The sequence below is a fragment of the Monodelphis domestica genome, chromosome 1, assembly GCF_027887165.1.
Source record: "Monodelphis domestica isolate mMonDom1 chromosome 1, mMonDom1.pri, whole genome shotgun sequence".
NCBI lineage: Eukaryota > Metazoa > Chordata > Mammalia > Didelphimorphia > Didelphidae > Monodelphis > Monodelphis domestica.
In genome coordinates, this window is record NC_077227.1 from 616,461,555 (window position 1) to 616,482,587 (window position 21,033).

The 21,033-nt window shown below is 34.9% G+C and overlaps 1 protein-coding gene across 3 annotated transcripts in view; it reads left to right on the forward strand.

Moving 5' to 3' along the window:
• Positions 1–21,033, forward strand: part of KIF16B (kinesin family member 16B) — a 341,792-nt gene that overhangs the window by 192,300 nt on the left and 128,459 nt on the right. Inside the window, exons 18-20 of one of the 3 annotated variants that reach the window (XM_056813860.1) lie at positions 4,285–4,320; positions 4,743–4,796; positions 12,814–14,172. In XM_056813860.1, coding sequence (XP_056669838.1) covers positions 4,285–4,320; positions 4,743–4,796; positions 12,814–14,172 — 1,449 coding nt within the window. The remainder of the gene's footprint in view (positions 1–4,284; positions 4,321–4,742; positions 4,797–12,813; positions 14,173–21,033) is intronic. The other 2 variants (XM_056813861.1, XM_007476655.3) reach the window with 2 other exon arrangements.

Here is a 21,033-nt window from a genome sequence, read left to right on the forward strand (position 1 = left end):
CACTTGATCTTGACATCTCCATCAGTTATCACCTGATAATTCTCTTCTCCTTCACAGCTAAACTCTTTGGCAAAGCCATTTAAACTACTTTCTTTCCTCTTATTCTCTTCTAAACCTTTTGCAATCTGGCTACTGGTACCATCATTCAACTGAAATTGCCTTCTCCAAAGTTATCTGTGATCTGTTAATTGTCAAAATGGATGTCTTTCATATTCATCATTCTTTTGGACTCTGCAGTTTTTGACAGTGTTGATTATCGTGTTCTCTTGGATCCTCTTGGAGTATATACTCTTGGATTCAGAGAAGTGATAGTTTTACATCACTCTTCCCACTTCATATCATAACCAGGATATTGTATTCCATTCTGGACACCACATTTCAGAAGGTACTTGAATAAGTTAGAAAACATCCAAAGAAAAGAGCATCAGAAATGTTGTAAAACTTTTTGAGTGTGCATTATATGAAGCTTAGTTGAAGTAATTGGGAATATTTAGTGTGAAGTAGAGAAGCTATGAAAGGTTTAGGAAAAATATAACAGCTGATTCCAATTATTAGAAGGATTGGCATGTGGAAGAATAATTAGATTTGTTCTTTTTGACCCCAGGAGGTAGAATTAGGCACAGTGAGCAGAAGCTAAAAAGTGGTTTATTTCAGTTTGTTGTAAGGACAGATGATTCAAGAATTGCTTTGCAAAACTACATTGGGCTGCGTGAGGAGATAGTGGGTTCCACCATCACTGGAAGATTTTTGGAAAAGGCTAGATGATCATGGGTTTGGGATATTATGGAAGCTGTTACTTAGGGATGTATTAGAATAGAGGGCCACTGAGGTTTGGGGAGGGTTCATATGTAGCCTGTGTTAGGGATATTATACCTGTTTAGCATACCAAAAGGATTTATTCTGGCTAATTGCTTAGATGAGGAAGATAGCATCTAGCTAGATTAGGCACAAGATGAGAAAACACTATTCTATGCAGTATACTCTCAGTTATTTCTTTGGCTTCCATGAAATACACCGTTTAGCTGTCTTTAATTCTCTCTTTTTTAATGAGGGATAAAGGAGCATCAGTTAGGAAATAAGAAAATGGATGAGCTAGCATTAGTTTGAAAATCTCAGTAACAAAAGGGCTGACAAAGCAGTGCTAGGAGTGAAAGATCAAATAAAATAAGAGATAAGCCTCTCTCAGTCTCTACCCATTTCCATGCCATTGTATAATGAGAGACACACACATTAGAAGTGTTGACTAGCTGAGCATATTAGCATATTGTCTTTCACACATACAATATGAAAAGAGTAAAAATGTGTTAAAATGACTTGTAAAATTCTGCACTTCAGTTTTTGCTGTTGCTATAGATGGATTTTTCTTAGTATAGATTCAAACATTAGCCAATAGAAAAACAATATACAATCCCCAATTTAATTTTCATCTATGTTGACATTTGAATGTTTAAAATGTTTTTAAGAACCAAAGAGAATAGATTAGAAGATAGAGTTCTTGATTTCCAAATAAAAGACTAGAACTTTTGTGGTAGCATACCTCAGCTGAATATCTTAGTTCAGGACTTTGATTCTAGGCACTGTTTAGAGCTTAACTTAGAGTTAAAAGATTTGGATTCAGCTCTACTGTTTCAGGTGTGGCCTTTAAGTGAGTCACTTAGCCACTTTGAGCCTCAGCCCCCTCAGTAAAGCAGGAGAAATATATATATATATATATATATATATATATATATATATTTATTTATTTTTTAATTTAGGGAAAATAGGGGAAATTTAGGTAATATAAAAAATTTAAATATCATCTAAAATTAAACAGTAATAATATGTTTATGACCTGTCTTTCTGGTTCAGATGCTAGTTATTAGTACTAAATGAACATGGATAGATTTTAATCAGAAACTGTTGATTCTGTTTTATTCCAATTGAATTTATTTTAGCAATGTCTACTTATTATGTTTTTAAAACTTTTTTATATTTAAACCTTCTGTCTTAGAATCAATTCTGAGTATGGATTCTAAGGCAGAAAAATGGTAAGAACTAGGCTATTTGGGTTAAATGACTTGCCCAGAGTTACATAGCTAGGAAGTGCCTTAGGTCAGATTTGAACCCATATCTTCCTGACTCCAGGCTTAGCACTCTATTTACTCTGCTAACTAGCTGCCCTTTGTCTACTTCTTTTATGGAAGATACTATGCCAAAGATAGAAAACCAAAAGCAAAATAGTCCTTGCCTTCAAGAAGTTTATATTCTATAAGAGATCAGAGAGGAGAGATATAATATGTACAATGAGAAGATTTCTTACAAATACTATGTTAACCTGGAAGAAATTTTCTTCTATTGGGAGTCTTTTAGTCTCTAATCCCCACGTTCCTATTAACTCAATGTATTACTAAATCACCGAATCTTTATTCATCTTCATTTTCTGATCTCTAAAACAAAGATAATTCTCCTCTAACCCTCATGAAATTGTTACAAAGACAAAATGAGTTGATAGATTTGATAGCATTTTAAAATTATGGATGAAATCACATCTTGTGAAGTATATTTGGCAACAGTTGTTATTTCCTTTTTTGCAGATGAGGAAATGAGGGTCAGAGTAATTTGTCTAAGGTCGCATAGCTATTAAGTATCAGAATTCACAACTCTAAATCAGGTTTTGTGACTACAAATTCAGCACTATTTATAGACTATGCTGGGTTATGTTACTCTGGTATTTAATATGAATTTTTTAGTTGACTGAGTGGATGGTAAAAGTTTCTGTATTTGCAATATTGAGGTCAGCCATCTGAAAAGAAAGAGATTTTTTGATAGTAAGTGTGTAACTTTGTTATTTAAATTCAGCTTTGTTTCTCAGCATTTTTTTTGTGTGTGTGTGTGTGACAGACCCCCTTGGACAGTATGGTGAAACCTGTAGATTCCTTCTCAAAATGATACTATTTGTTTGTTTATATTTTTATTTTTCAAACCCTTACCTTCTGCCTGAGAATCAGTATTATTTTTGGTTCTACTGCAAAAGAGTGGTAAAGACTAGGCAATGGTAGTTAAGTTACTTGTCCAGGGTCTCACCACTAGGAAGTGTCTGAGGCCAGATTTCAAAGTTACTGGAAATTAGCTCTTGCTCATAGCAATACATATGGATCTCTGATACCCTGACAGGGCCTCTTGGAACAAACCACAATATTGTCTGGAAAAGCAGAATGGCAAGAGACCTGCTAAGAAAATCTTTTTTGTTGTGATATTTCTTGTTGCCAACTTAGTGTCTTCTGTTTGGATTTTTATATTTAACTACACTTGTGTCATAGTCAGACTAGAGACAGAAATTCTTAGAAGGGCAAAATAAAGGACTTTGATGTTTATATTTGCATTTTGTTTAGAATTGTTTGTTTTTTTTTACCATCACCTCTACTTTGGATTTAATGATATAAAATAAGATTTCCATCCGTAATTTTTTAGCACTCCAAAAAAAGATGTTACGATGTAGTCATTGCTAGAAGTGGTATTTAAATTCAATAAAAGGGGTGTTTCTAATAAAATATATTTAATTTAAAATCACTTTTGGAGAGTTCACTCATGACATATTATAGTAGAAAGTACAGTGGACTTTAAGACATCAGGAGGCATGGATTTCTATTTGGATTAGTAGCTTTATGATCTTGAGCAAGTTATTTAAACTTACTGTGGTTCAGTTTATTCATTAGTAAACTATGAGTTATGAAACAGATTGAGGCATAGCATGAAATAATGGAGGCCTTGAAGGCCGAGACATGCCTTATCTCTGACATAAACTCTTTTTGTGACCACAGATAAGTCATTTTACATTCTGGTAGCTCAAGTAGATCTTTTGAAATATAAATTACATATTAGTTCTCCATCTGAATTGGTGGTTGGAGTTTCCAGTCCAATGAAGACAAATATCCCCCCACCCCCAACCCCATACACACATGCATGTATCCCAAAATAAAACTTAAAATATCTATTTTACCAATTAATTAGGAGACTCATATGTAATTCGGTGGAAAATAGTCAAACATTTTATTTAATGATCTATTGTTTACAGCATTATTATTTAAACTGGAATTATATTGTGACTTTCATTTAAATTTTGCAAATCTCATGGGTTTTAATTTACTTCAGTCTTATCAATATCTTTTGCCAAATATTAATTTATAAAAAGCTATCTTATTTGGTGCATAACTGTGGGTATTAAAGTATCTGACTGCTTTTCTCTTGATGATTTTCTTCCCTATTAATTCCTTTCATTACTTTGCTTTCTCTCTACCTCCCTAGCAGTCTTTTTCCTGTTAAAGGACCAATCTGTTTAAGGTAGAGAAACTTAATTTCTATTTATTGGTGACTGCATCTGCATGTAGTAGACATGTAGACATGCAGTAACAGTACTTATCATTAGAGATCTTGTTTAATTCTAATATAATTAAACACTTTGTTTTTCTTAAGAAAATTATTTACAATTCAATTTGAATACAACAACCCAGGAACATAGCATTTTATTTCTAACTGTAGTAAAAGTACTTTTTAGTAGCTGTAGAACAAATAAAACATTTAAAAGCTTACTAATATGTTATAATTAAAAATAATACTTTAAGAACTGACATTTGTTTTTTATAAAATATGTATAAATGCTTGTGTTTGTGTGTATGTGCATGTGTGTGTGTGTATTTGGTCATAGAGGAGCATAAAGAAATATATTATCCCTAAGAGACTAATTTACATTTGATTTTTATTAGGCTTGAATTTGAGAGGCAACAACGTGAGGAACTGGAAAAGTTAGAAAATAAAAGGTAAGATGTATATGATATTCTACCACTTCTGAACTTTCTGTTTTTGTTTTTATTATTGTGTTTTTAATTATTAAAGCCATACATGAAATTTAATTTGTATTTTGCGTTTTAGGAAACCTCTCTCCATACATATTCTGAAAATGTTTGTTTTTCTTGCATTCTAAAGCTTCCAACCTAGGGTTCTAGAAACGATTTCATTATGGTATTCGGATCCTGAAATATGGAATAGAACTAGGAGGCCTCTGAGGTCCCTTCCAGCTCAAGATCTATGATCTCACGAACCTTTTACTAAGATATTTACTTTTGTGTTTAAGAATTTGTTCAAAGATAGGAAATGTAGAAAAGGGGGGAAATGGTTAAAGGAAATATTTAAATAATCTATTCTTTCTTTTTATGTGAACAATTGCCTCCATAGATAGATAAAAAGCTTTGACTCCCTTTTTAAAAACTTTTTTTTAGCTTTTTTGTTTTATTTGGTCAATTTCAAACATTATTCCTTGGTTACAAAAATAATATTCTATTCCTCCCTCCCCTATCCCCACCCATCCCATAGCTGAGGTGCAGTTCCACTTGGTATTACATGTGTCTTTGATCAGAAACCATTTCTATGTTGTTGGTGTTTGCATTTTTAGAGTCTGTATCCCCAACCATATCCCCTCCGCCCATGTAATCAAGTAGTTGTTTTTCTTCTGTGTTTCTACTCCCACAGTTTTTCCTCTGAATGTGAATAGTGTTCTTTCTCATAGATCCCTCAGGGTTGTTCAGGATCACTGCATTGCCACTAATGGAGAAGTCCATTACATTTGATTTGTACCACAGTGTATCAGTCTCTGTGTACAATGTTCTCCTGGTTCTGCTCCTCTCACTCTGCATCACTTCCTGGAGGTTGTTCCAGTTCCCATGGAATTCCTCCACTTTATTATTCCTTTTAGCACAATAGTATTCTATCACCAACAGATACCACATTTTGTTCAGCCATTCCCCAATTGAAGGGCATCCCCTCATTTCCCAATTTTTGGCCACCACAAAGAGCGCAGCTATGAATATTCTTGTACAAGTCTTTTTCCTTATTATTTATATGGGGTACAAACCCAGCAGTGCTATGGCTAAATCAAAGGGCAGACAGTTTTTTAGTGCCCTCTGGACATAGTTCCCAATTGCCCTCCAGAATGGTTGGGTCAATTCCCAACTCCACTAGCAATGAATTAATGTCCCGACTTTACCACATCCCCTCCAGCATTCATTACTTTCCTTTGCTAGCTATCATGTTAGCCAATCTGCTAGGTGTGAGGTGAAACCTCAGAGTTGTTTTGCACCTGTCTGATTATAAGAAATTTAGAACACTTTTTCATGTGCTTATTGGTAGTTTTGATTTCTTTGACTGAAAATAGCTCATTCATGTCCCTTGCCTATTTATCAATTGGAGAATGGCTTGATTTTTTGTACAATTGATTTAGCTCTTTGTAAATTTGAGTAATTAGACCTTTGTCAGAGGGTTTTGTTATGAAGATTGTTTCCCAATTTGTTATTTCTCTCCTAATTTCGTTACACTGGTTTTGTTTCTACAAAAAACTTTTTAATTTGATGTAATCAAAATTATTGATTTTACATTTTGTGATTTTTTCCAGCACTTGCTTGGTTTTAAAATCTTTCATTTCCCAAAGATCTGACATGTATGCTATTCTATGTTCACCTAATTTGCTTATATTTTCCTTCTTTATATTCAAGTCATTCACCCATTCTGAGTTTAACTTGGAGTAGGGTGTGAGATGTTGATCCAAATCTAATCTCTCCCCTACTGTCTTCCAATTTTCCCAGCAGTTTTTATCAAATAGAGGGTTTTGGTCACCAAAGCTGGGATCTTTGGGCTTGTCATAGACTGTTTTACTGAGGTCACTACCCCAAGTCTATTCTACTGATCCTCCTTTCTGTCTCTTAGCAAGTATCGTATTGTTTTGATGATCACTGCTTTATAGTATAGTTTGAGATCTGGGACTGCAAGACCACCTTCCTTTCCATTTTTTTCATGATTTCCCTGGATATCCTTGATCTTTTGTTCTTTCAAATGAACTTTGTAATGTTTTTTTCCTAATTCAGTAAAAAGGTTTTTTGGTAGTTCGATGGGTATGGCACTAAATAAGTAAATAAGTTTGGGTACGATGGTCATTTTTATTATGTTAGCTCATCCAACCCATGAGCAGTTAATATGTTTTTCTAATTGTTTAGATCTAGTTTTAATTGTGTGGAAAGTGTTTTGTAGTTGTGTTCATATATAGTTCCTGTGTTTGTCTCGGCAGATAGATTCCTAAATATTTTATATTGTCTAGGGTGATTTTAAATGGAATTTCTCTTTCTAATTCTTGTTGCTGAGATGTGTTGGAGATATATAGAAATGCTGATGACTTATGTGGGTTTAGTTTGTATCCTGCAACTTTGTTAAAGTTGTTGATTATTTTCACTAGCTTTTTAGTTGATTCTGTAGGATTCTTTAAGTAGATCATCATATCATCTGAAAAGAGTGATAGCTTGGTCTCTTCATTGCCAATTTTAATACCTTCAATTTCTTTTTCTTCCCTAATTGCTACTGCTAGTGTTACTAGTACAATGTTAAATAATAGTGGTGATAATGGGCATCCTTGTTTCACTCCTGATCTTATTGGGAATGCATTTAGTTTATCCCCATTGTAGATGATGTTGGCTAATGGTTTTAGATAAATACTATTTATTATTTTTAGGAAAGACTCTTCTATTCCTATACTTTCTAGTGTTTTCAATAGGAATGAGTGTTGTATTTTGTCAAAGGCTTTTTCTGCATCTATTGAGATAATCATGTGATTTTTGTTGTTTTGTTGATATAGTCTATTATGTGGATGGTTTTCCTAATATTGAACCATCCTTGCATACTTGGTATAAATACCACCTGATCCTAGTGAATAACCCTTGTGATTATTTACTGGAGTCTTTTTGCTAGTATCCTATTTAAGATTTTTTGCATCTATATTCATTATGGAGATTGGTCTATAGTTTTCTTTCTCTGTTTTTGACCTTCCTGGCATTGGAATCAGTACTCTATTTGTGTCATAAAAGGAATTTAGTAGAACTCGTTCTATGCTTATTTTGTCAAATAGTTTGTATAATATTGGGATTAGTTGTTCTTTGAATGTTTGATAGAATTGATTTGTGAACCCATCTGGACCTGGAGATTTTTTCTTAGGGAGTTCTTTTATGTCTTGTTCAATTCCTTTTTCTGATACTGGATTATTTAAGTATTCTATTTCTTCTCCTGTTAATCTAGGCAATTTACATATTTGTAAATATTTATCCATATCACCTAGATTGCCATATTTGTTGCCAAAAAAATTGGGCAAAATAGTTTTTAATGATTGCCTTAATTTCCTCTTCATTAGAGGTGAAGTCTCCCTTTTCACATATGATACTGTTAATTTGGTTTTCTTCTTTTCTTTTTTTTTATTAGATTGACCAGTACTTTGTTTATTTTGTTTGTTTTTTCATAATACCAACTTCTAGTCTTTATTTATTAGTTCAATAGTTCTTTCACTTTTGATTTTATTAATTTCTCCCTTGATTTTTAGGATCTCTAATTTAGTTTTCTTCTGGGGATTTTTAATTTGTTCACTTTCAAGTTTTTTGATTTGCATATCTAATTCATTGACCTCTGCCCTCCCTACTTTGTTAATATATTAACTTAAGGATATAAATTTTCCCCTGAGTACTACTTTGGCTGCATCCCATAGATTTTGAAAGGATGTTACATCATTGCCATTTTCTTCAATGAAATTATTAATTATTTCTATGATTTGTTCTCTAAGCGATTTTGGAGAATCATATTATTTAGTTTTTAATTAATTTTTGATTTGGCCCTCCATGTACCCTTACTCATCATTATTTTTATTGCGTTATGATCTGAAAAGTTTGCATTTATTATTTCTGCTTTTTTAAAATTTGTTTGCCAAGTTTTTATGACTTAGTATATGCTCAATCTTTGCGAATATATCATGTGCTGCTGAAAAGAAGGTCTATTCTTTTTTGTCCCTATTTATTTTTCTCCATATATCTATTAGCTCCAATTTTCTAAGATTTCATTCACATCTTTTACCTCTTTCTTATTTATTTTTTGATTTGATTTATCTAAATTTGATAGGGGTAGGTTCAGGTCTCCCACTAGTATAGTTATACCATTTATTTCCTCCTTCAATTCGACTAGTTTCTCCTTTAGAAATTTGGATGCTATACCATTTGGTGCATTACAGTTGATTACTGATTTTTCCTCATTGTCTATACTCCCTTTTATCAGGATGATTTACCTTCCCTATCCCTTTTAATCAGATCTATTTTTACTTTGGCTTTGTCAGATATCATGATTGCAACTCCTGCCTTCTTTCTATCAGTTGAGGGCCAATAGGTTTTGCTCCAACCTTTAATTCTAACCTTGTGAGTATCTACCAACCTCGGGGTTTTTTTCTTATAGACAACATATGGTAGGATTTTGGATTCTAAACTGTTCTCCTATTTGTTTTCATTTTATGGGTCAGTTCATCCCATTGACGTTCAACGTTATAATTGTCACTTGTGTATTCCCTAGCATTTTGATATCATCTCCTAGTTCTGTTCTTTCTTCTTTTGCTATATCCTTTAAAAACCAGTGGTTTACTTTTAATCAGTCACCCTAATCCCCTCCCTTAATATGCTTCCCTTTCTGGCCCCTTCCATTTTGTTCCTTTTTTTTTTAGGGTCTGTTAAGTTCCCTTCCCCCTCACTTTTTGTACTTCCTTCCCCTTATCCCCCTTAGTTTTCCCTTCTCACTTACTCTGTAGGATAAGATAGAATTCAAGACCCCAATGGATCTAGATGCTTCTCCTTCTCAGAATTGATTTCACTGAGAGTAAGGTTTAAGTATTACCTATTAGCACTCTCTTCCTCTCCTTCTTATACGAGTATTCTTCCCCTCTCTTTCCCATGTGTATCTTTGTGTAATAAAGGTTATCCTATTTATTTTATTTCTTCAAATGTCTCTTGGTGCCATCTTCAATTCCCCCCTCCCTTTTTCTTTTTTTGCATATCTTTTAGCCCTTAATGCCTCAATCTCTTCCTGTGAGTGATTCTTCTAATTACTTAATAATGAATACAATTTTTGAGTTACATATAATATTTTCCCCATATATTAATATATATATATATATATATAATTTGATATAATTATAGACGTTAAAGAAGAGAGTTTGAATAAAAAAAAATTTCCCCTTTTCCTTCCCTTTCTTATTTACCTTTTCATGTTTCTCTTGATCTTTGTGTTTGGATATCAGAGTTTCCACTTAGTTCTGGTCTTTTCTTTATGAATAATAGGAAATCTTCTATTTTGTTGAATGCCCATACTTTCCCCAGGAAGTAGAAAGTCAGTTTTGATGGATAGGTGATTCTTGGTTGAAGACCCAATTCTCTTGCCTTTCTGATTATCATGTTCCAGGCCTTGAGGTCCTTTGGTATGGAAGCTACCAGGTCTTTTGTGATCCTGATTGGGGCTACTTGGTATCTGAATTGTCTCTTTTTGGCTTCTTATAGAATTTTCTCTTTAGCTTGAAAGCTCTGGAATTTGGCAATTACATTCCTGGGATTTGTCTTTTGAGGATTTAGTGTAGAAGGTTTTCTGTGAACTCTTTCAATGTCTATTTTACCCCCATGTTCAAGAACATCAGGGCAGTTTTCTTGCATGATTTCTTGTAGCATAATGTCAAGATTTATGTTCATTTCTGACTTTTCAGGTAGGCCAATGATTTTAAATTGTCTCGTTGCGATCTCTTTTCCTGATTTGTCATCTTGTCAGTGAGATATTTTATTTTTTCTTCTGTTTCGTCAGTCCTTTGACTTTCCTTTATTAATTCTTGCTGTTTTGCAAGATCATTGTCTTCCAGTTGCCTAATTCTGGTTTTTAAAGACTGGTTTTCCTTTTCAATTTGGTCTATCCTGCTTTTTGTGGCTTCCAGCTGTTTCTCCAGTTGAGAGTTCTTGTCCTTTAAACTGTTATTTTCTCTTTGGATTATTTCCCACTGTTCTTACCAGAAGGTTTCTATCTTTTTGAAAAGCTCCAATTTAAATTCTTCAAGAGCTTGTTGACAATTTCCATTTTTTGGGGAAGGTTTTGGATTTGTTTGAATTTCCTCCTCTATTTCCTCTGTAGCCTGGGTTTTTCCTCTGTAAAAATTTTCCAGGGTCAGTACCTTCTTTTTGTTTTTCTTGGAGGGTGGTTGTTGTTCCTGGGTACAATTTGCCATCACTGTGGAGGTTTTTCCTTCCCTTTTTAGTCAGAAATCTGAGTGAGATGGGCAGATTCTCTGTGTATGGAGTTAAGAACCAAGGATTTTGCCTGAAGCAAGCTCTCGAATTTCCTCAGCCTCTGCTGTTCGCTGCCCTTCTCTGAGCCACCCTTCCCAGACCTTCCCATGGTCTGTGCTCCCCAGCCCACTAGGCTTTCAGGTGTAGGTGCTCTCAGGTGTAGGTCTTTGATGGTCTTAGTCAGCTCCCAAGGACCTAGAGGTGCCCCTCGATCACTTGCTGATTCTGGCGAGTGTTCACTCTGACTCTAGCTTGGTTGGTGGGGTAGGGTGGGGTAGGGTAGATCTGCTCACGTTTGGGTGGGAGCTTTTTCACCCCTTTATATTGTGGAAATGCCCAAATCCCATGTACCTTCAATGCTGTGCTTCATCGTAGAGTCCTTTCATTCTCATGAATTTTTGGGGGGGGGGCTTTTAAGGTAGTCTATATCTGTGGGTGCTGAGGAGAGGAATAGTTCCGCATCTAGACTGCCACCATGTTTACCCGGAAGTCCCTGTCTTTTGACTCTTTTTTTAATAAGCAAAGACCAGACCACAGAAGACAGAGCACAGAAGAATCAGGATAATGATGATGGTAGTGGACATTTATATAGTGCTTGTTTAGATGGAATTTGCTCCCCAGAACTATCTTACCCAGCATCTCATTTGTGTCCTTTTTACGTGTGTATGCTTTGTGTGAACACTCTCTTCTTGAGAGGGGCTGGGCTACACCAAAATTTTATCTTCTGTGTGTTCACACCTGCAAATGGGATGCTGGGTAAGATAGTTCTGGGGAGCAAATTCCATCTACCCATTGCAAATATTATCTTATATGACCTTCACAAATCTATGAAGAGGGGCATTAATTTAGAGATTACCAAACTTTGGATAATCCACAAACAGGATAATCACCTTCTACGTATTCTATTACCTGCATTGTCTTTTAGCTTCTTCTGCAACAGATGTTTTGCTATTCACAAAACCAAAGCCATATCTTCAAAGACAATCCTAACTACCATTTTCTTTGTGATTTGGAATAAGATAGAGATTAATTGTCATCCAAGACAAATTAAAGTGCAATGTGACTACCACTTAGTTTCATCTTTTTAACAAATGCTTTTTCTAATTTTCTAATTACCATGTACTTCTAGAATACATTAATAAGCTTCTATCATTCTTGTAATGTGCATAGGGGTAATTTGCTATTTCTAACTCATTCTAAACAAAGAGCAAAATGCTTGATGATAAACACAACTTGGGAAAAGAAGAATGGATGAGAACTGTGGATTTCTTGGTTTCAGTTTTTGTTCTAAATTAGAATGTGTTTGTTATTGTAGACACTTAAATTTGATGTTTTCAGGACTATTTCTTTCAAGGATTTTTATAGTTGGATTAAACCTAATGATTCTAGTTTGACTCTCATAAGTCTCTCCTAAGCTTGGAGACCTTTCCCCTCCCCAAATAATGTAATTAATAATAGCATATTACAAAATAGTAATTAAATAAAAGTAACATTTTTTAAATTAAGAAAATATACAACTGCTATACAGTTTAGTTTTTAATAGCAATTCATTTTAAAAATGATGGGTGTTATGAACTTTCTACATTTTTGGAAAATACTTAATAAGGGAGATAAGAGCAGATATTCAATATCTTGGCCAATAACATGTTCATGTTTTGATCTTTAGGAAGCTCATTGAAGAAATGGAAGAAAAACAAAAATCTGACAAAGCAAAATTAGAACGAATGCAACAAGAAGTGGAGTCACAGCGCAAGGAAACAGAAATAGTACAGCGACAAATCAGGAAACAGGAGGAGAGTTTGAAACGCCGTAGCTTTCATATTGAGAGTAGACTAAAAGATTTGCTAGCTGAAAAAGAAAAATTTGAAGAGGAACGGCTCAGGGAACAGCAGGAGATAGAACTTCAGAAGAAAAGGCAAGAAGAAGAAAGCATTCTCAAAGTCAAGGAAGAGCTCCATTGGCTACAAGAACTCAGTAAGAATGAAAAGGCTGAGAAGATACAAATTTTCAGAGAACTTGACAGACTTAAAAAGGAAAAAGATGAGCAATGTGCCAAGTTTGACCTAGAAAAAAAGAGACTTGAAGAGCAAGAAAAAGAGCAGCTGTTGCTTGTTGCACATCTTGAAGAGGAAGTCAGAGAAAAACAAGATATGATACAATTCCTGAAGCAAGGAGATGTCCAACGGCTAGAAGAAGAAATAAGGGACCTTGAAGAAATCAGAGGATCTCTTTTGAAATTTAAAGAAGTCCGGTCTCAAGGGGATGAAGAAGATGGTGAAGAATTAGAGAAAGCACAACTTAATTTCCTGAACTTCAAGAGAAATCAACTTGCACAGTTGATAAATTTGGAAAAGGATCTAGTTCAGCAGCGAGATCTCCTTGAAAAAGAAGTGGTAGATGAATGGGAAGTTCTAGAGCATTTAACAGGTGTCACTGAAGATTTGAATTTGCTCAAAGTAAATGATGAAAGTCTCTTAAAGGCAACACAGGTGGCCCAAGACTTGGAGAAAATGAAGCCAGCAGAATACAGGCTGCAGAATAAAAAACGCCAGCTTCAGTACCTCACACAGAATCATTTGCCAGTTTTGTTGGAAGAGAAGCAAAGAGCTTTTGAAATCCTTGATAGAGGTCTTCTTGGCTTAGATAACACACTTTATTTGGTTGAGAAAGAAAGGGAAGAAAAAGAGGAACAGCTTACCCAGTACAGAGCCAATGCCAACCAGCTGCAGAAACTCCAAGCCACTTTTGAATTCACTGCCAATATTGCTCGTCAGGAAGAGAAAGTTAGGAAAAAGGAAAAAGAAATTCTTGAATCCAGGGAGAAGCAACAAAGAGAAGCACTGGAACAGGCTGTTGCTAAACTGGAAAAGAGACATACTGCCCTCCAACGCCGCTCCATTTTGGATTTGGAGATTGAAGAGCAGAAACAAAAGCTGGCCACTCTTAACAGCAATAATAGTGAGCAGTCAGGTCTCAGGGCTTGTCTAGAGTCGGAACAAAAAGCCTTAGAACAGAACCATGAAAGGTAAGAGTTTTCACCATGGGGAAAATGTCTTCATTTCTAAGCCTTTCTCAATGGTCAGGCATATTCTTTATTCTCTTAAGCACAGGCTAAGGGTAGTTTTTCCTCAAACCTGATAAGTATACACAGAGACCATTTTGAGGAACATTTCCTTAGAATCACATGGCCTTCAAAAGTCTAAAATGGAGGGATGGGGAATCGCCCCCTCTATTCCATTGAGGAAGTATTTTTATATTGAGGCTTGTGGTATATTGATAAATTTTTTAATCTTGACCATTTTATATTTACTCCTTTTTTCACCTCATAAAATATTTAAATTAAACCTTGTTTTTAAACTTTTGACTGCTAATAGTCATTTTTATTTGGGGAATTTTCTCTCTATTTATGAAACCTTTAGGAGCAACTTGGTCAGTTTAGAGAACTTAACCAACTCTTTTATACCCATAAGAGTGTGATTATGTATCCCTGAAGATGAAGTTTACCAGAGTTATATATTCAAAGGCACTTTTATCCACTGTGAAAATTTTGCTCCTGTTTTATTTGAAGCAGTTTCCTATTCCAAATGCCAATGATGAAGTGTTGTCTGCCCATCTTTTATATAGACAGTTATAGGTTCCATTAGGCAGAAAGGCTAAATTTTGATATAGACAATCTACTTTGCTTGGGGCTAGTGGGAACAGGGTGATAGGGCTACCATAAAAGCTACCAGAGCCTAGAGTCATGCAACCTCCGTTTCACCCATTGCTAAGAGTACATCACTAAGAGAAGAAGCCCAGAGATGTCTGACTGCTTTGGGGATATTTATGGAGGGAACATTTCTATAGTCTGGATTTTTGTGTAAATTCCCAGTCAAATTTTGGTAATTCTGTTAGTTAATAGGTTGAAGTCCTTGCTCTAACTCTTGAATATAGCTCTTACTTACAGGGAAATTGTAAGTGTTTTAAGAAAATCCCTGGAGATAGACTAGGTAACTAAAACGTACACTCAAAGCTCCTCTAGCTAGGACATCTAAAAAGCCGAGATCATGCTCTCAACTCATGCCGTGCTGTGTGACATAAGAACATAGTGTGAACGTTGGCTTGATGTTCCAATTTTTTCTCAACTTTTCCACTACCTTGATGTTTAGCATTAGGACAGTGTAATAACTGAAGCAATATTCCAGTGTCAGTGGGAGTGATTTTCCAATGTCAGCACACCTGCAGAAGCCAAGCAAAGGTTGCTTTTAGATTTATGTATTTGTATGGAATAGATTTTGCTAAGCTGTAATATAGGCTGACAGTGTGAGAGCAGCATGACAGTTCTGTCCCAGTGCACCCTGGCTATAATGCAGCTGCTGATTTTTTTTTTAATAGTCTTCAAAGTCCAATCCCTAACCTAGTATGCTGATTGACCAGGTTATTTGAGCTTCTAGGAGGTATGAAAATAGAAGATTCATGTAAGCAGAGATCAGATAGATAGGTAGTGAGCACTCAAAGGCTTGCAAAGTAAGATCCTGTCACCTTTTCCCAGCTGGTGCCTGTTGCTCCAGTACAGCTGCTGTACTCATTTATGCACGGAGATGTGCAACCACTTGGAAAGTGGCATCACAACAGATTTTCTTCACAGTTATTCAGTCAGAGTAAGAGCAAGTAGGGAAGTTCCCTCTCATCATTTTTGTGTTAGTTCTTTACTCATTCTTTCTTAGTCATGCTCCAGCTCCATGCCCTCCCCTATCCCTGGAATCTTTCCTTCTCCTCCCTCCCTTAGGGCCTGATTCCAATCCCTGACCCCTCCGACTGCTCCTGCCTCATGGATCTCCATTTTTTTCTGAACTTATAAAGGACCACACGTTTTTAGGTAGATTTTGTCTTATGTTCATCTTCCTTTCCAACAGTCTCATAAATGAATCAAATGTTTTTCGGGAACACCAATACCTATGTCATATCGATGATCTATTGTTCCTCTCTTCCTCTCCATCTTGTTTTCACAAATTGCTTCAGTTGTTTTCGTCATCTCCTAATTCAATTGTTTACTTAATGAGAGCCAGAACTAGTATGGTTAGCTCTATTTTCCTCACAAAAATCTCCATATTGGAAAGGGGCTTCAGAGGTCATGGACAACAAGCCACACATAGGCCATTCTCACCCCCCACCCCCCACCCCCACCAAAATCCCTAAGAACTGGTCACCTTTCCTGCTTTTGTTACAGCCTCCTCTCCCATGGGATAGCTCTAATCTTGAGGAAGCTTTCCTTCATGTCAGTCTGGTTTTTGCTCATCTTCCACCACTCCTGTTCTGCCCTCAAATCTCTCTTCCCTTCAAATAACTGAATTATGTCCTCCTTCCCTTTTCTGTAGGCTGTACATCCCTAGTTGTTTCAGTCTCTCCCCTATCATTTCTAGCTCTTTGAGCATCCTTGTCACTTGGTCAGTGTCCATCCTCAAAAGTAACTGTCAGAACTAAACATAATATTCCACATGTGATCTGACCAGACATGATAGAGTATATAAGGACTTGCGTCTTCCTTGTTCTGGGCTACTGGATTCCTATTACTATAGCTTGAAGATTCACTTTCCATATGGATCTGATAGCCATCCGAAGCTCCGGGGCCTTTCACCTGAACTGTCTACCAGGCATCCCTAGTCCTGAAATTGTACACTTGTTGTTTTTTATCAAATATAGAGAGCCTTATGTTTAGCATGTTAACTGCCCCTCCTATTTGTGGTTCATTTGAAAATCTGACATGTACATATATCTCATAAACACACTCATATGTGTGCATGAAAACCTGGTAAGGCCATTCTAAGCCTTCAACCAAAACACTGATAAAAATACTGAAGCACACAATCTCAAAAGTATATTCCTGTTTCCGTCGGTACTCCTTTAGAGACCTTGTTCTAGCTTCACAACCAATTAATGACAGCTTTTTGGCTTGTCATTCAAATAGTTTTGTGTTCACTAAACTGTACTTATCTAATCCATATCTATTCACATTTTTCAAAAGGATCTTACAAAAAACGTTATCAGATGCATTGTAATATTGTTTCATTTTAACTATTTCATTCCCCAATATAGCTATCTAGTTCTTGGTTGAAAAAATAATGATGTAAATTTGATATGACCTTGTTGGTCCTTCATGTGACTTTAGTGGTAACTGATTCATTTTCAAAATAGCATTCTTCTTTGAGTCTCATGACAGTTGCTAATTCTAGAATAATACTCTGGCTCAAAATCGAGATAGTGGATTCCCAGGGCTAAAGTTACAGAGACAAAAGGATTATAATCTATACAGTGTATGAGAGCTTACCCTAATAATTGGTAAAGCTTCACAGAAGATGACAAGAGAGTAGCGAGAGAAGTGAAACCTAGGGAGAGCCTATCCAGATTAAGACTATGGATTCAGAGTCAGAAAATCTGATTAAAAGTTTTCAAAATCCTGATCACTTAATTTCTGGTTGTTGTGCCTACCTCCCAAATTTAAATGATGCACTGGAGAAAATCAAGAGCTAAGAACATTGTGGTAGCTTGGTTGGAAGAATAGATCTGAAGCATAGATCTTAGCTCATTCATCTTCCTATTTTTATAAATAAGAAGACAAGAGTAGAAAAGTTAATACTCCCAAGTGATTCCAATAATAGCAATGATAATCTAAAAATGTGGGCCTCATCTTCTTTGGCTCTCAGGGGCTTCCTATTGAAGTCAAGGAATGGTTTTGGAAGCAGAAGTTAAAAAATAGAGTTTTATAGATAGCTGTTGGATTTAAAATTTTTATTTTGGAAAATGTCTTCATGTTTTTTTTTTCTCTATGAGTACAATCATTAGGTCAGAATTCCCCAATTTTAAAGAAATTTTCTTTTTCCATCTCTGAAAATGCCACCCAAATTGTGTGATTTTTGTAAATTGAGAGTAGCCTTGAAGGGGAAAAAATATTTCTTTTTTTTATGAGCATTCTAGGAAAAGACAAGTTAAGCTATCCACTCATCATTGACTAAAATAGCATTGTATCAGCTGAGAAATAAGAGAAAAGCGAGGCTATTAAATGTATTTTGTTTTCCTTTGTAATGGAAAAATCACTACCTTATAATGATAGCATGAAGAAGGTAAACACTGTTAAAATAATTTTTTTCTTGCCTTCATGTCTTCTTTTAACCCATTCTGGAAGTAAGAATGAATTTACCTTCCTAAATACCAATTTTATTCTGTTACTTCCTAGTTTATCAGCCTTCAGAAATGAATTTTCTGGATAAAATTCAGACTCCTTACACTGATTTTTTTTTGTTATACATTTCCACAAAACATTAAAAAAATTTAGCAATAAATTTTTAAAAATTGATTTCCAAATTCTCTTCCTCTTCCAGCCCTTCCTCTCTACTTAACAAGACAAGCAATTTGATTTTCATTAAACTTTAAAGTCATGCAAAATTTACTTTCATATTAGTCATGTTTGAAAAGAAAACACAAAAAAGGCAACAAAAAACTTATGTTTCAATTTCACTTAAAGTTTACTAGTTCTTTTTTGTCATGGGTCCTTTGGAATTGCTTTGAGATCATTGTCTTGCTCAGAGAAACCAAGGCTTTCATAGTTGATCATTCTTACAATTTTGTTGTTTCTGCTTATATTGGGTTTTAATTCTCAAATCTGGTCTCCTTCTCTTCTTTTTATCCCATGCAGACTCTTGAATTTTCTTTGATGCAAACGCTTAGCTCTCTACCTCCTTAATTGAGCTTTACCATCCTCATAGCAAAAATCTGAAACCTTGGAAGAGACCATCCTGAATTCCTCTTGTCTATCCCATACCTGAAAGAACTTTTCATTAAAGCAGGGCTAACAAGTGATCACCCACTTTTTTGAAGATAATATCTAATTATAATAATAAACCAAAGACGCCTGTTTCAGCTTTAAACAACATTTAGACAACAACCCTAAATTTGCCCTTTTGAGATTTCCAATACTTATTCCTAGCTTTGTCTTTTGGAACCAAGAACAAATTAGTTCTTTTATATAAACACCCTTTAAATATTTGATAACAGACTTTTTTGTCTTCCTTCTACCCCCACCATGTATTTTGCTTCCAATTAAACCTCACCAATTCCTTCAACCAATCTCTTCACGTAGCATGAACCTCTAAGAGCCATTTACATGATCTTTCCTTTCTTCCTGTTGTTTTCTGTCATCTCTGATGACCAGCTCTCTGCCTCTCCAGATCTTCCTTTTCAATGGTAACTTTGTTTGGAGATTTTCTGACTTTTCCAACCAATTTTGAGTTTGTCTTTCTTGGGATTCCTCTTTCATAGTCATATTGCTTATTTTAATGCAGTAATAATTGTTATGAATGCTCTAGAGAGCATATTCTGGGGGCGGGGTGGGGTAGACTGAGACTTGTACCACTTCTGCACAATATCAGGTAAGGTGTTGACCACATAATATTCTACTACCATTTGTTAAATTGAATTGAATCATGAATGTATTTAAATGAGATATTATAAAATCATTTTAAATTTACTTTTTGACAAAGCATCATGTACTTTCTTAATTGTAAATCTTGCAGTATAGCTACTTTTTTAAAAATAATAGCTGAATTTTTAAAAGCACTTTGCACTTAAAGTTTTACAAAGCATTTTATATGTGGCATCAATACATGTTCAGTTTTGGAAAGTATAAAATTCACTTCAGCAAGCATTTATTAAACACTTATTGTGTGCTAAACAGTACTAGGTGGTTAGATGGCATATAACTGGGGTTTAGACAAAACACTCTCTGCTATTATGTAATTTACAGAAGTAGTAGGCTGTGATACACAAATAAACACACGCAAACTAAAGCATCAAATGTCTTAATGTAGTTATCTTTCAATGCTCATTGACTTGTAGAATTTCAAAGTTTTGTTGCCTCTTAACAAATAAGGAATTTGAGGCCAAGAAGTAAAGGGATTTTGTTAAACTCACACAGCTAAACAGCAAACTAGAAATTAGAACTTAAGTCTCCCATCATTATCATTCATTAGTCTTTCTCTTATAGAATGTTACATCAGTTTAACAGTTTTGAATCAAAACAAATTTGATAAAGTAGATTTACTTTTTTTGCATAGCTTAAAATCTTAAAATTTCAAATTGAAGAAGTGAGATTTTGAGCAATAACTGAGATATGATAGCTATTTTAAATTATTTCAATGGCTGTCACATGAAATAGAGATATGGGCCCAAATTGTAAAATTAGAAGTAATATATAAAGTGGCAAAGAGGTAAATTTGGGCTAAAAATGAAAAATAAAATTTATTAATAATTAGTTACATAAAAATGGTTCTCTATGTCAAAGCTAGGTGACTGTTGAAGATCCTTGTTTAATACTGTATATGTTGGATGGTAGCACTCATTCATATAATATTTCAGTCTAGATCTCTTTGAAATTGCAAATTCCTTGTCACAGGAATGAGAGGATCCATGTTCTGGTAATTATAAAAGTAGTAACAGAAGTTCTCCAGGCCTTAGCAAAATTCCTGTGGTTTAGAGTTGGGAAGAGACTATTAGTGAAAGAGATTCTGGTCTCAGGAATTGGCTTCCAAATCTCAAACTAACTACAGAAGGAAAACAGAAGATTAGGCATAGGTAGCAACTCTATGGTACTGTTATGCCAGGTATAACATGGAATTTTGCAACTCTTTGTAATCAGAACAAAACTATACTTAACATGAACCAGAGATGATTCTGATTTCACACTACCCTTTTGTTATAGTGTGTTTCTATTAGGAACGAGAGCTTTCAGGGACCTGCAAAGAAAATGGCAACAACCAAAAGCTAATAATTCTGGCAGCCTGTTGGGAAAATTGTTTTCAGGAGACCCAACTGCATGTTTTAATGGAAGTAAAGGAAAATAAGATATATATTT